At 41.4% G+C, this 15622-nt stretch overlaps 1 protein-coding gene across 3 annotated transcripts in view; it reads left to right on the top strand.

Moving 5' to 3' along the window:
• LOC113158306 overlaps positions 1-14009 on the top strand; it is a 29299-nt gene extending 15290 nt beyond the window's left edge. For all 3 annotated transcript variants that reach the window (XM_026354112.1, XM_026354111.1, XM_026354110.1), the window contains exons 2-5: positions 1129-5135; positions 6831-6954; positions 9227-10081; positions 11278-14009. In XM_026354112.1, coding sequence (XP_026209897.1) covers positions 1742-5135; positions 6831-6954; positions 9227-10081; positions 11278-11863 — 4959 coding nt within the window. In that variant the 5' untranslated portion in view covers positions 1129-1741 and the 3' untranslated portion in view covers positions 11864-14009. The remainder of the gene's footprint in view (positions 1-1128; positions 5136-6830; positions 6955-9226; positions 10082-11277) is intronic.
• Positions 14010-15622: the final 1613 nt, after the last annotated feature.

Raw genomic sequence — 15622 nt, 5'->3', positions numbered from 1 at the left:
CTATTGTTACTAGAATCATCGGTATCTGTATAGAAGTGGTTGTAATTCCTAAATGCTTCATATGATATTTAGATAAAAAAACATTCAATTATAGTTGTCAGACTTCATATTTACATAAATATTTCTCCCCTTTACATCCATCGTGGTGCCAGAATGATGAAAATTGTGTCACTGTCCAAATACTTCGAGACCTAACTACTATGTCAGGGTGTAACTTTGATGGTAATAGGTTAGCCGACTATGACTAGGGTTTCCAGCTCAGTGTTCAGCCTGTCCTTTTTGGTGTTTTCTATTTGTACTGACAATTTATGATGGCTTAACTACCAACTTAGAAAAAGCACATATCTTTTGTCAGAGAAGATTTAAAACCAACAATTCTGCTTAAATATGCTCTCTGCTAATCAAAGCATTATTAGTAATCCACTGATGGATCGAGGCCCTTGGGTTCATCATTTAGGAAAAGTGAGTCTAATCTTCTAATCAATAGGCTGAGGAAATAGTATGCTACATTTTTATTCTGGGGTGGTTTTCCTCTCAGATGTTTGTAAAATACTCTGTTGGCACTGTTGAATTCAAATTATAGAGGCATTTCAGCACTTCAGCAGTTTAGCATTATAACTTCATGTATTTGGGAGGTTAAAATAGAGATAATAACAAATGATGGTGAAAATTGGAGCAACAGAGGCTGAGGTATCTTGACTTTCACTTCTTAGTAGTGGTAAAGCTTCCCATAATAACTTAATTGTGTTTGTCTTTGGACCCTCCCTGCATGAATGCCCCCACATTTCAAAATGTTAATACAGGCTTTCTGTGAAAAGTGTTTAATGTCACGCTCAATCTATGATAACTCTGATGACATCATCGGGATAATTTTCTCCGACTTCGCAATCTCTATTCAGAGCCACAGAGGACATTATTCAACTGTTCACCGGTTGAATTGTAGTTTTTGTGACAAGAAAGCTAACATCTTTATGGTTGTTGATGTGTCCCTCTAATTGGCAAGAATATTGGTTACCAACTAATATCCAGATGATTAATTTGCTAACATCCACTTTGATGTCTATTGAGATACTTTTTCTAGCTGTTTTACATTTTAATCTTTTTTGTTGTTTGCTTTGTTTTCCACAGAATCAACAAACACAGCCAGAACGAGAAGAGATATTTTGAATGGATTCAATCCTCCATCCACTGTACGATGTCTTTCTGACATTCTGTGTCTGACTGACTAATGCTCAGCTGGATAAAGATTTAATTAGCTCTGAACTGACAGCCAGAACAATAACAACCAGAATAAATACAAATTAAGTCATGTCAGGAAAGAGTGGGAGAGAAGATGAGCTAAGAGCATAAATTCTGGACATATTTTGTCTTATGTGTTTCTCCAATCTCTGGTTGGAATATTTTTCAAACTAGGATTCGATTTCTGAATTTCAACTGGACAATATGTGATTCTCATTGTTTTTCTGTTATGGATCCTTTTATGAGAGATTTTTTTTTTAAATCCAAAAAACCGAAGGAATATGCTTCAGTATATTACAGTGAATGTCATATTTCTCCAAATCTGTTACTTTGCCTTGGCCTTCTCAACATGGCCAGCTGCCATGAGTTTTGTGCATTCTGAGAGTTGCTTTTCAAGCCATTTTTTTTCGTATTTAGTGAAATAAGCAACTTCACAATTCACCCTTCAAATTTTACACGTGCCTCCCACCAACCCATCCCACCATCAGCTATCCGACCAGTCATGGGCAAGCCACTAAGCCGTCCTGGATGTTTCAGGAAGAGCTCCTGCTGCCTGGAGAAACATGGAGCTGGGGATGGGGGAGTGGGAGGACGAGATGGGGGACTTGAAGGGGGATATGGAGATGGCTACATACCTCAGAGATCCATCTATGATACCGTGTGCATCAATCAACAGATTGATAGCCATCATCCCCACCGTGGAGGTTGCATATGGCGAGATGGTGGAGGTGAGGGAAGTTTTAGCTACTCTACAAGTGGCTCACTCAGAGTAAGCAGGGCTCCAGGTGACATGTTTGACGCACAGCCCCGCTCTTTAACTCCAAACCCCTCATTTGTGCGGCGCCTGGATGAAAGAGCCATCTATGATTTATTGAAGCTTGGCGGTCAGGATGCTGATGGTGGAGGTTGCCATTCTCCAGGACGTTTTAATCGATCAGTTTCTCCCTCTGTGTCCTCATTCTCTGCCCCAGGAGTGTCCTCTTCCTCAACCAAGAAACATCACCATCACCACCATCATCACCATGGAGATAGCACAAAGAGCAATGATGGAAGACATTCTTGGAAAGTCCTGACACCTCCAAAACACCTGGAATGTCTGGAGCTTACTACAACTGAAATGATGGACAGAGGAGGTGGATATCTTAACCCAGGACACTACCCTCCACCTGGGGGCCAGTCATCCTCCCTTACTTCCCCCCTCATTTCCCCCTTCTCCGGCTCACCTCTTTCTTCAGGGTACCATACTCCAGTATTTTTCTCCCCCTCCAAACCACGCCCCAGTCAGACACAGAGCTTGCGCTGTTCCCCTCCCCATGTCATTCAGCCGAGGCATTACTCCCAGACCCAGAGCCTTAGGCTGTCACCACCTCATGAGCTTAGACGTTCACCCTACCGTGCCCCACTAGTCCAGCTATCCGCTCATGACCTCGAGCAGGACTTGAGGGATCGAGGAGGAGGGTGGGGCCGCAGCGAAAGAGAAAGAGAGTGGGAGAGAGAGAGAGAAAGGGAGATGGAGCGAGAATGGGCCCAAAGCGAGTGGGAAAGAGAGCGGGAGAGGGGGAGGCTGGAAAGGGAGAGAGCGAGAGAAAGAGAGAAAAGGGAAACAGCAACTTTTGGGACATTTGGGTATGGCCGGCCAGTTCCTCTGCGTTCAGACAGAGACTCTGTGTTCTTAGAGTCTGACCAGGTCTTAGACACAACACCTCTGTTACTCCCCCAACCCTCACCTTCACCATCCCCCAATGCTGCCCCCAGAATGGGCACTTGCGCTGTGGGGAGGAACAGAGCAGGTTCAAAGGTTGGCCATGAAGGTGGAGGTGGGGGGATTGTTTCTAAGTTTGACAGTGGGAATGTAGGGTTGGTGTTAGTTGACAGTAAATCTGGGCCAAGGTTAATAAGTGAAATTGGAGCTGCAAACATGTCAGAGGCTGGAATACAAGAACACCACAGAGCTGAAAATTGGAACAAATATGATAATGGATCCAGGGCTAGCATTAAAAATGGATCTGAAAAACGAATGGGTTCCCAAGTGAAAACAAGACCAGGGGGACGAGATTTGGAAGGAAAAGTGCAATCAGGCATAGAGTTAGAAAATATGGGTCCAGCTGTGAAGGAAGGACACAGGGGAGGAGGAACAAGGAGTACAGAAAAAACTGGACACGGTCCGGCTAAACCAGAACCTATTCCTGAGGCTGTACCTTCAACTGTGACTGAGACTGAGAACAGGGTTGGATCTAGAGACAAAAATGAGATTGGAGATCGATCTGGTCCAGGAATTAAAATCCAGGAAGAGGTCGAGGTTAAAACTAGTTCAAAGCAAGTGACAAATAGGACTGGAACAGAAACTGAAGTTGCAGCTAAAGTTAATAGTGATGTTAGTTCCGTAGAGTCCAGAGTAGAAGCTAAAGTTGAGACAGAAGTTAAGCCTGTTTCTACATCTGAACATGAGGCAGTATCAGAAGCTGCGGTTAGTAATAAGAGTAACATAGACACAGAGGTTGTCAGCGAAGCCCCTAACAGCACTAAGACTACAGATGAAGCTCAGCTAAGTGTTGGGGCGGCAGACAAACCTGAGGTTGCCCCTGAAGATCAGACCGACACAAAGCCTTTGGTCACTGATAAGACTGAATCCAGCCACAAAGAGAAGTCTTCCAGATCCCAGAAGTCTAAATCATCTAAGTCCAGTTCCAGGACTCGACCTGGGACAGCCACGGGACTACGACCAGGTGTGGTCAGTCCACGACTAAAAAGAGGCCTTGAAGACCTTCAACCAACAGGCCCCGCTGAAGGCATAGAGTCCACCTGGCCTCGCCGAATTATTGTCAGAAAAAGAACTGTGCGGCAGGGTGGGGCACTACACAACCTACCTATTCTCCCTCCACTCCCTTCTGTCCTGTCAGCATTGGAGAAGAGGCGTCCACATGCCCACCTCCACCCCCGTCCAGGCCACTTCTCAGAGAACCCACTAACAACCATAGTGAACTCTACAAGTATTGTAGGCCGATGCTCACTGAAAGAGCCCTCCCATCCAGAAACAGCACAGGGAACCAGTTTAGTAGGAAGGGCTTCCCTGAAGGAGCAGAACTTGGAGCACTGGAGGATTTGCAGAGAGCAGGAAGAACCCAGAAGGTCCCGGAGCAAGGAGAAACAAGGAGAGCAGAGTAAGGAGAAGACTGGGAGAGAGGGGATAAAGGGAAAGGAAGAAAAGAAAGAGAAAGAGAGAAGAGAAGAGAAAGACAAAAAGGAGGAGAAACTGGGCAAGGAGAATGAGAATGTTATTGTTGGCCAGGTGCTGGTTGAAGAAACCAGACAAGAAACAAGGATGGTTGAAGAAAATGTCCAAGAAAATATAAATAGAAGTAAGGATGTAAAAATACAGAAGGATGTAGAAATAATCTTAGAAAAGATGGAGGGTAAAGTCCAAGAGCAACATGAACAAGCAATGGAGGACGTGGTGGCTAAATTACAGAAAGAAGAAGGTGAAGTGGAGGTAGGAGAAGGAAGGACACTTGGTGAGGAAGGGGACATGAAAAGTTGGGATGCTGTTCTTGAGATGGTCAACACATTGTGGGATGATGGCTGGGAGCAAGGTGGAGCAGGAGGAGGGGATGATACAGATTCTTTCTCAGGCTCCCTGCAACGTTGGCCTCTCCTAAGACCTCCAGTTGGCTTTGGGGGCTCTCACCCCCCCTCCTCTGCAGCCTCGGAACTCAGCTTAACGGAGTTAGAAAGAAGAGCAAGGGAGCTGGACTCTGACCTTGAGCACCTAGACCTGTCTCAGCCCCATACAGACACCCAGGATTTGTACCAAACACTGCCTGATCCACAGAGGGAACGAGGTGACATGTACCAAACACACCCTGGGACACAGAGGGATAAAGCTGCTCTCTTGACAGGTAGATATTTGTTGGATTTTCTAATATTGTTCTTTATTCATGTACCTCTGATGATATGCTGCATTTGGAAATTTCTAAATATTATGCTAAAGGAGAACTTTTGATTTTATTCATAAAAGATACTGTAACTTCGTCTCTGGCTTCTTAACTTTTTCCTGCTTTGGTCTCTGATTATGTGACAATGATGTCATCGGGTTGTATCTTCGCTTGAGATTGGAGACTCAGAAAGCACGTTTACTGTGAAGAAAGGTCTTAAAAAAGCTGATTGAGTTCTTGGTATTTTGGAGACTGACCCATACTACAGGCAAATTGTCAGGACACATTAGCTCCTGCTGCTTTGATTTTTCTGATTCAGTTTCTAATCTTTTTATCTGACTCCTTGTCAGGGAATACATTTACCATTGATTCATATTGGTCCTCACATACTTCTCCCCCCACATCCTGAGCCCTATGCATTTGCTTTGCAGGTGCCAAGTTCCCATCAACTACACACTGCACAGCATACATACAACTGCTTAATTATTTCCCCAGAAATTATATGCTTGTACTTTGCTGGAAAAATCATACCTGACCCCTCATTTATATTTTAAAATGACCTAAAATTGGCTTTACTGTTAATCCAGCTGTGCCCAAAAATGTATTAAACAAAAATCCAAAAGAAAACAAATATCACCAGTAACTGTAACTGCTGTAACATTCTGCTGTAAAAATCGTTAAGTCACATTTTTGCACTCATGTTTATAGCATTATGTAATCAGTGAAAATGCCAGTGTTATACTGTTTGCACTGAACGCCGTTGCTGGAAGTAGAAATGCTTGTGAATGTCTGAGAGTTTGGCTGTGAATTGTTTCTTTTATACAATGGACAAAAATAACAGGTGGTGAATCAGTGCCAACTGTTTATTGTTCTGAACTCATGTATTAATCAGTAATTATATATAGACATTGTTTCCCAGTGTTTTCTTCACAGTAATATGAAGACATCTTCAACCTGCTGTAAAATGATTTGAGAAAGGTGTAATGAAACTTTTCCGTTGTCCCTTTTCCTAGACACACATCTCAATATCTATATGCACATCATTGTATTATCATAATCAACCTGTAAACCATAACTTACATAACCTAAATTAGGTATATTTCTCAAATATACACTATATGGATTTCTTGAACAATAACAATATAATTTCAACCTTAAGATATTTTCTGTGTAATTCCTGACCCTTTTAGTACCAAATAAACACCTGTGCAATAGTGATGACAAAATGGGTAATACAGTGTTCAAATCTACACGGATCACACTGAAATGAGATCTATTTGTATAAAGTCTTTATTAAAAGTACCAAGGTTGAAATATTTCTGTGGTGAGGCATTGTGTGGTAACAAAAAGTTAGGTATTATCTACCCATAGGTGGATGCTGAGATGGAATTTGAAATGCTTTATAAACTTTAGCAGCAATGGCAGAAATATTGCCTTCAATCCTGTAACTGACAAATTATTCTCTGCTAGGTCTGTATGTGTGCATCAATGTGTGTGAAATGCCCTGACCAGAAAAATGAACAAACGTTCCAACAGCCGCTGGAACATGACAAACATTGACCCACTGGCTGTGAACAAAAATCCAAAGGCTTGATGTATTGATCATATCTCATGTTTCTCTTGTTTATTTGTGATGACTCAGTTTGCTCTATTTTCCAGGAGTGGGGAGCAGATCCCAGGTCAGTTTGGAGCTCAGTGCTACGGCCTGTCCAGCTACAAACACAGACAGACCTTCTGCTGACTGGTCAACTAAATCTGCTGGGACGTCCACTGTTGGCACAAGGTGATTCCACAAACACGGTTACTGGCTGCACTGAACCTAAGCTATTCTCCACCAGATGTTGACATTAGTGATGTGCTGATCAGGTTTCTTTTGGCTCTGATCCCAAGTTGACTCCACCAGTACCGGGTATCTGCCAATAATGAGTCTGATCTAACCTAAGTTAACCTAAAAACTACTCTCCAAAGTTTGCTGCTTCAGTGTTACTTACAACAAACACACACACACACTTTAAGTAAATTTTCATAAATATACTTAATTATACTTAGCAGCCTGTTCATGAATAAACTTACTATGAGACCACATGACTGTGTAATCATTCACTTATCCTGATGAAAAGGGGACATCAGCAAGTTGTGACAAAGTGCCAAAAAATTTCACATTGATGCAAGTTGGTGTTCCACTCGTCCGAAAACTATTTGCTAAACAGCTCATATTGTCTCCATTACTGTGAGACTTTATTGTACAAATAGTTAATTGTCATTGTGGTCAGCTCTAGGAAAATATCCCCGTCTCTCTTCTCTGCTCCATTCTGTATGTTAGCAGCTCAGCCCTTCCATCCCTGCTTTACTCAAGCCCTTTTTACACTGCCTGTCATCAAGCAGCATTAATGTGTGCAATCCCAGCAATCGTTATTATCCTTATGTTATTCATTTATGCTCGCACCGGAGCTAGTACTTTTGCTGCATCCATGCCATCTTTGAAATCTAAGAGAGTCAACTTGGAGTTTGGGATGTGAAGTTTGACTACATGTCATTTCTGAAGATTGTTTCACCTGAAAGACGATGTCACATACATCTACTGCAAGCTTTGCTGTTTTCATGTAGTGTTAAGAGGCAAATGGTAGTTTAATGGCAATATACCAGGATTTCTGTGTAAAAAGGGCTACATACGGCAGGGAAGGAGGCACAATCTAGAGGAGGGAACAGTGAGAAGTTGCGACTCCCAGCTTGAGAACTGCAGCAGTATAGGCAAATGAGGATTGCAAGTTGACCAACTTTATTTCCGACCTTACCAATTTTCCAAAACAATAATGGAGAGTGATGCTGATCTTACACATCTCGAGTTGACATGCACCCTGAGTGACTGAAGGTTCATCACAATAAAATTAAGATCATATTATACATTATTGGAATTTTTGTGGGGGTCAATTCAGTGAATGTGCAGATCCCCTTTTTGTTTTTATTTAGGGTGTTAGGATATTTTACAGTCACCACATCAATACGGAGCATGGCACATGTACCATTTCAAAACACATTCTGTTTTTGAGAATTTCAAAACTGATTTAATCGAGAAAATATCATTTTTGGATGTCTTTTTTTTTTTCTTTTCTCATTTTCTTTTCTTGTTATATTTTTTGATATATACTCACAGAGCAATGAAATATATCAGCACCCGATTTTGACTTGCGGCTGTGTACCGTGCAGTGTGGTGTCAAGATTTCTCGCAGTTTAAAATTGATCGGGTTTGGATTCTACATGTAAGTAAATGCAAATTAAATGCAATGCAATTTCTTGAGGCTGAGTCGTGACTGATATAAATTAATGAGTTGGCAGTGGCCCACTACTTGTGCCAAAACAGTAACAGTGAACAAATTACGCCGATCATTACGAATGTTCTTTCACAGAGTTTAAGACAGATGCCTAAATCTCACAGATAATTTCCTGATGTCACATTTTGTTTGTGTGTTCAAGGCTTGTTTAGTTACCTACTAAATCCAGCTCTATTTCTTTTTTAGTTTAGTCCAACTGAGTTTTAACTGAAACAATTCAAATGTGGCAATTTGCTGATTTGTGTATACGTGAATGATTTAGTGAGAGATTCACCCATCTGCATACATCTGCCATGATATGTCTACCAAATTCTGTTGGTAATTCATTGCTTTCCATGTATCACTGTTAAGAACATCCCGTATTGTCCAGCAGCTTGTCTTCCCATTGTTTGGGATGATAGTAAGCACATATTTGAGACATCTGACAGGTTCAAATAATGCTGTACAACAATGATTATGGGCTGTTTACTCAATGATATATATATACTTTTTTTTTTTTTTTTTACCAAATGACCTCACAATGCTGATTAAAAGTAAACTTGGTTTGTCTTTCATGTTGAAATTTGTGTATTCAAAATGCTCTGCGCAGTAAAGAGACAACCTACTAAAAAACCATGATACATTAGATAACAGTGTGGGGTAACCAATGGTAGACAAGTCACAGGGATCTAACAAACTCCTAAGGGTGTAGCAGTCATCTGACTGCCTTGTCTTTTTTTCTAGCTCCACTAAGGAGGACAGCTCTCCAGACTCCAATCTAACGCTAGAGTCTGACTCCAGTGGCATCTTCCTGTCCTTATCCAATCAGAGCCAGGAGGAAGCTGGCTCTGACAGTGACCAGCCAATCAGTGGCTCCGACCTAGGCAGCAGCAGCACATCACTGGAGAAAGATGGGGACGATGGGTTAAAGGAATGGGGAAGAGAGGAGAGTGCAGAGCTACAGTGGTGCTACCCATCTCTCCTCAACACTCCCTCCCAAAATGTAGAAGGAGAAGGTGAAAAAGAGGAAGCAGAATATGAAAGGATGGAGGGAGATGAAGTGAGAAGCAAAGATGACAATGGAAGGGAAGGATGTAAAATAGGAATACATACAGACATCGAGGGCTCCCCGACTCTGAGTAACCCACAAAGTGAAGAAATACCACCCAGGAAAAGAGTGACCCTCATGGGAAGAAACTCTCCACTTCCTCTGTCTCCCACTAAAAAAGCATTCAAACACCTTCTAGATCCTAATCAGAAGCCAATCAGAAGCTCCGGACTGGACTGTGGTGATTTAGATCCATTTGTCCAATCAGACAGCTTTGTTTACCTTGCTGTGTCTGCAAGACCTGGCTCCCAGGGTGAAGTCACCACAATGACCGAAGCTCCCACTGACACCAAACACGACAATGGAAAGCAACATTTGGATAGCATAAAAACACACTTCCAGTCAAACACAGAACAGGATGCCAAGCTGAGTCATCTTGCCCCACAGAAACCAGAGGAAGGAGATTTTCTGTGCACTGATAGCTTTGTCTACCTAGCTGCTCCAGCCTGCCTGCTGCTGGGTCCTGCAGGGACCACATCCTACAGTGGCAGGTAAGTGCATTTCCTGTTAACTGTAGCTCTAATGCATTTTGTGGTTTGCAATTCAAAACAATTTGGGCGATGTACCTATAGATCTATCCATCGATACACCCATCAGTTTTCTTCTTCAGGTATCCTGGGCTGGATTGAAATTGCAGTGAAGTAGCTAAGTCTTTCTTTGTTGCCATGTCTTTCACTTCAGATTTTGAGAATGCCTCCTCCAGTAGGGTAAGGAGGTATCCTTTAATTGGATGTGCCTGGAACATCTGGGAGGTGTCCAGGACACAAACCCCACAACAGAAAACTATTTCTACACTTACTATTGCTAACTCACTACTACTGACAATCTAGCCACTTTAACATTGGCGTATTGATAGATAAGGACATTGAGTCTCACCTTCAGGTTCAGCTTCCTTCCACCACAGCAATGAACACTTGGGAGAAGCCTTGAGAACGTTCTGTCATACATCTCAGGAAAGGGAAATGAGGCTTAACTCAGTCCGTTTTGAGGAATTTTAGGCATTTCGGGTGGCTTAAGGGTAGTTCGGCCTGCCCTGAATAGTCAACTTGATCAGTGATAATCTGATGAATTGATGGACCTCTCACTCTTGCTGCAGTGTCAAAGATGATGTAATACCACCTCTCCACAACAAACAAAGCAACTGTCTACCTGCCTTTAACATTACAAGTGGACGGTAATCATGCTCACCTGAAAAGGAAAGGTGGAGCAGAGAGGGGGGAGAGACTGTAAAAGGGCCCTTGCCACAGATGCATCAACAAATGTAATGGGTACCAGGCTAAACTGGGTTAGCCTACAAAATCAGCAGTCTGGTGGTTTTACTTTAACAGGGAGGCCTGGGATTCAAATTCTCTGCCTGAATTATTGTTTCAATTTGCCCATTAGTAACTCATTACAGAACATTTTAAATGGAAGTGTTTCAATGTGTTCCCATCTCTCTGTGTTTAAAATTGAATAATAATGCTGGGCAGTTTGAAGTAATAGAAAGATTGCTTGATGAGTTCAGATCCCGTCAGCATTTTAAAGTTTTGCATTAGTTTAACTGAAGCATGAGAATGAAAGCACGGCACTACACAGTGTTACAATGATGTTTAATTGGCTGCAGAAGCCAGGGATAAGTTTGGTTATCTTGGATACTGCAACACTGCAGTAGCACGTTACTCAATTTCTGTCTGTCGTGTTTTTCCAGAGAGTCAGACTCGGAAAGTTCGGGCTCTGGTCCTGTTGATCTGTCATTACTGGGTTGTGGCTCAGTGGCAGGGGATAGTGACTGGGACTCAGATCTATCAGATTCTGATCCCAGTCGCTCCTCAAGAATCTCTGCAACTGGTAACAAATCTGCTGGTGCTGCACGATCCAAACGGCTATCTGCCGAGCCTGGCTGGGATTTGTTTGGGGAGACCACTGAGCCAGAAGTGCTAAGCGAGCTCTTTACGGAACAGGACCGAAACAACAATGGGAAAGCAAGTAAGGTTACTGGGAAGGTTACCACCAGCATGGCAGCAACATCAGGCATTCCCATGGCTACTCAGCCTGCCTCTACACCGGTGAGGGCAGCAACAATAGGGGAGCAGTCATCAACGAAGAAGGTGACGTGGCAGTTTAAACCAGCCCAGAGGTCAGTCTGCACAGGAAGCAGAAAGGAGAAAGAGAAGGAGGTAACATCATCATCGCTGGTAACATTCACAGAAGTGGGAGGAGGCAAGACCCGAAGACCCTCTCCTTCATCTTCATCGTCTTCATCATCGTCACCGTCGTCATCATCTTCTGGTTAATGTGCGAAGGTTCGAGTGTGTAGAAAGAGCTTTCACTGGCCAAAGCTGAGTTGGTTGCACAAAGGTAGAAACAATCTTCAGCTTGTTTTTGTAGAAACTGATGGCTCAAAGAGCTCCAGTTTTTTTTTGCCTGTATATTCTGATCTCCATCTAGCTGCTGCCATTGCCTTCTTCTGACGGGCTGCGCAAAAGACTAGTAAACTGTTGCATTGTCTTAGATTAACCTACCTACACAATGTTGTATATATTCAGTTTAAGTTTAGGACAGCGAGACTCAGGCAAAACAGAACCCTTCAGGTTGAGATAATGCAAAATTACGGCCACTCCCAACAAGCGCAGTGTCATTCCTGAGGAATTCCTGATTCCTTTTATTAACTATTAACTTAAAACACAGAGTTGATTTGTAAATTATATTATTCTTTATCTAAACAATAAAAATGAAAAAAAAAAAAAAAGTTGAATGTATTTTACAGGATGTACACAACTGAAGGGGAAATCTACCCTCAAACAGAATTCATATTTCATCCTCAATAATTTGACTTGACCGCGTGCATTTCAACATTATTACAATACTTGAATTCAATTACAATAAAACATAAAAGTTATAACAGTTGGATAAAAGAATTGCTCCCAGACTCCGTCATTATGCTATCCTTAGAATTTAACTAAATGTGTCTCAAGCCTTATTTCTTAATTACATCTCTTTCCCCCATATGATGCCTCACTTGAAACACATTCATGTATCTACTTTAAAAACCTACTAAGGTCAAACTTTACAGTGTACAATGTATTTTATAATTGTAGTCAACTTTACAATGTATTTAACAGTGTGTCAATAATATATTTTGAACTTTGAGATAACTACAGAGCGAAATATCTATATGTGAATGTGCAAAGATAAACAAATTACTGAAGGATTTAGTAATAACATTAAATTTAAATGTTTTATTTATCCAATTTGAAATTGTGAATGTAATAATTGAGCAATATGCTTACAGATTCATGCTATATTCTATGTTTCATATGTGGAAAGTGTTGCCAGAGTGATGTGTATGATAATGGCTGACTTTAATTTTTTTGTATACAGCCAAATACTAATTGTAAATGCAGTCTTACACTCATTTAGAGGTTCTACGTGTAACATTTTTAAACATCAATTTATGGTCAGGTAGCTTGGTATAATTGCTATAAACAATGAGACCATAGTTGAGCTTATTGATAGCCTTTGGCTTGCACCAGTGGTATTTTTAGTGCTTCACACAATAAAGACTTCATCTCCCACAACCCCCTTTGTGCCCTGTCTCTACTTGCCCCTGCCATTTGTCACAGTGGGAACACTTGACAGCTTCAGCTCTGTTTGTGTTGAAAGTAAAGCAATCCACAAGATTTCCCTCTAAATCCAAGTCAGAGGCACGCAAAGTATAACGCAGTGTGGAGGCTGGTGGGGCTGTCAATCATCCCAGCAGTGGTCTTGTTGTTGAGTAACTGTACGCAGGTCTGCTCATGTCTGAAAATGAATGGGGTAATCATTTACCAATGTTAAAAGTGATACATGTAGCAGCTTTAAAAGAAAGCAAAGTACTATCAGACTTGTTGTGAATGTGGAATGGGACAACTTAATGTGTCTTAGTTTGTCTTGAGAGTGAAGGTGGTGGCGCTGGAATTTAGGTGAGACTGATGATGGAAGAGGGTGTTTTTTTTTATACGAAATGAAAACTGTTGCCTTGTGCAGCTTTTACTGCCATTATGATCTGAAACTGAAATACTCAATGACAATTTTCTGTGTAAGCCAACAGGATTTGGTGGAGCCCTAAATGCACCTGTCAGGTTGGGTGATGGATTTATTTCTAGTGCTTGAGAGCACAGATTTGCAAGTACATTCACAGAGGAATTAAATCCTTCATTAGCGTGTCTTTCTTTTTCAAGCCGGAGGTCTTTGTTTTTGACTATCAGAATGTAATATAAATCAGGATTTGGAATTGCTCAAACTCAAATTGGGATTTATCACATAGTTTAGGGCACATCCCGCCCACGTTGCACATGTGAGCAACATGAAGCGGGAGCATGTGTTATGAGTGATATCGTTTTCTCTGATTTTATACATCCTGCTTATTATTCTGCTGTAAATGAACCACAGGCGATCGGAGAGGCAGTTTAGCAGGGCCGGTCTCACCCTGCAGCTGCACAGTTGGGCTCAGGGCAGGCTCAGCTCTGGCATCTTCACTTGATGGTGTTTGGAGAGCTGCGCTGTTTATTTCAAGCTCTCCGGGTGTAGAAATGGGAAAGGACTTTAGCCTTTATACCTGGGCAAACTGTCTGGTGGTCCACACCACCTATTTTTACACAAACTTACATCACTCTGGTTCTGGCTGACGTCTTGTTCTATATTAAAACACTGTTGATTAACGATGACATCTTTTCTAACCCTGTTGCTTCATGTGTCAGCTGGAATGGGTTTTTTGTCTGTGTAGCTCAACTTTAAAGACGACGATTTGAACCAAATGACATTCAGAGCCAGATAGCTGTAAGTGACCTTTGATTTCCGCTCGCATTAAACTGTGGCAAGACATCTAGTTTCACTGTGAGATAATAAGGACAGCTTACTTTACACATCCTTCACAGACTTTTGTAAAATCCAGTCATTTACAGCCATACACGTAATCTTTTGCTGTTCATGTAAACGCTGGTCACTGTTAAAGCTTAGTGGTGATTAAGAATTTAGACCCAAGAGGAATCCTTAGTGGAAAAGATGATTTATGTGAAACCTTATTGTGTGCTGTATTCCCAAGCCTTGCTGAAATGCATTAATGTACAAATAAAGACTAAACTTGATGGTGGACTGTGACTCACTTTGCCCTGTTTGTTGTCTGTCTTGTACTTTGCTGAACCTTGTGTGCTATAAACATGTATATTAGATATATTGCATCTAATTGTTTTAATTAGAAAATGTATAATTCTATTTTTTATTTATTATTATTCCTTATATATTTCTAGTCATGTTGCAAAATTGTATTCAGATTTTGCTGATATCAAAGTCAAGTTAGAGACTCGTATTTATGGACTTTTAGAGATATATCACTGTAATTCATCACTGATAGAAAACCTACTTGCCATGGTTACAAGAAATATGTTACTTCAGGTTCTTTATTCATGATTACAAGTACACACACACACACACACACATACAGTACACATGCACACAGCCTACGGTGCCATCTGTGTATTAGTGCTGTATGAGGAGTGGTGTCAGTAATGTAGGTCTGTCCATCTATTTAAGGCTGATTAATTAGAGCACTTTGAATAAGGCCAGAGAAAAGGAGAAAGAGAGCGAGAGAGAGAGACTATCATCATGAATACTTAATCTATGTGCCAGTTCCAAGGCCACCCCCAGGGACTGTGGTTTATTGGGCCAGATGACACAATCTGTTTGTCTGTAAAAAAATATATATACAGCTAGGTTTACATTAATCTCTGAACTCATTTGAAACTAACTTTTCCAGCTGAATTCACTCTGTGAAAGACGGTTCTAGTTAAAACTAATGCATGGTATATGCTGTTTACTGTTTCCACTGTCTTCATCCTGAGGCAGAATAAAGTCTAGAAAACAGGATGAAGTTAGTGGAGGTTATATTGTAAGTCATAAAATACCATGAAGTGAACTCTCAACTGATGCTTACGAGCTGTATCAGCTCTTGTTCCAAGAGGAGTGTGCTTCCACTAGAATTATGAATTTTGATCTTTGTGTTTCTTTGGGGGGAA

This window comes from Anabas testudineus, chromosome 12, assembly GCF_900324465.2.
Source record: "Anabas testudineus chromosome 12, fAnaTes1.2, whole genome shotgun sequence".
Classification (NCBI taxonomy): Eukaryota; Metazoa; Chordata; class Actinopteri; order Anabantiformes; family Anabantidae; genus Anabas; species Anabas testudineus.
Note: the sequence above shows the minus strand (reverse complement) of the source record. Positions and strands in the feature narration are given on the sequence as shown.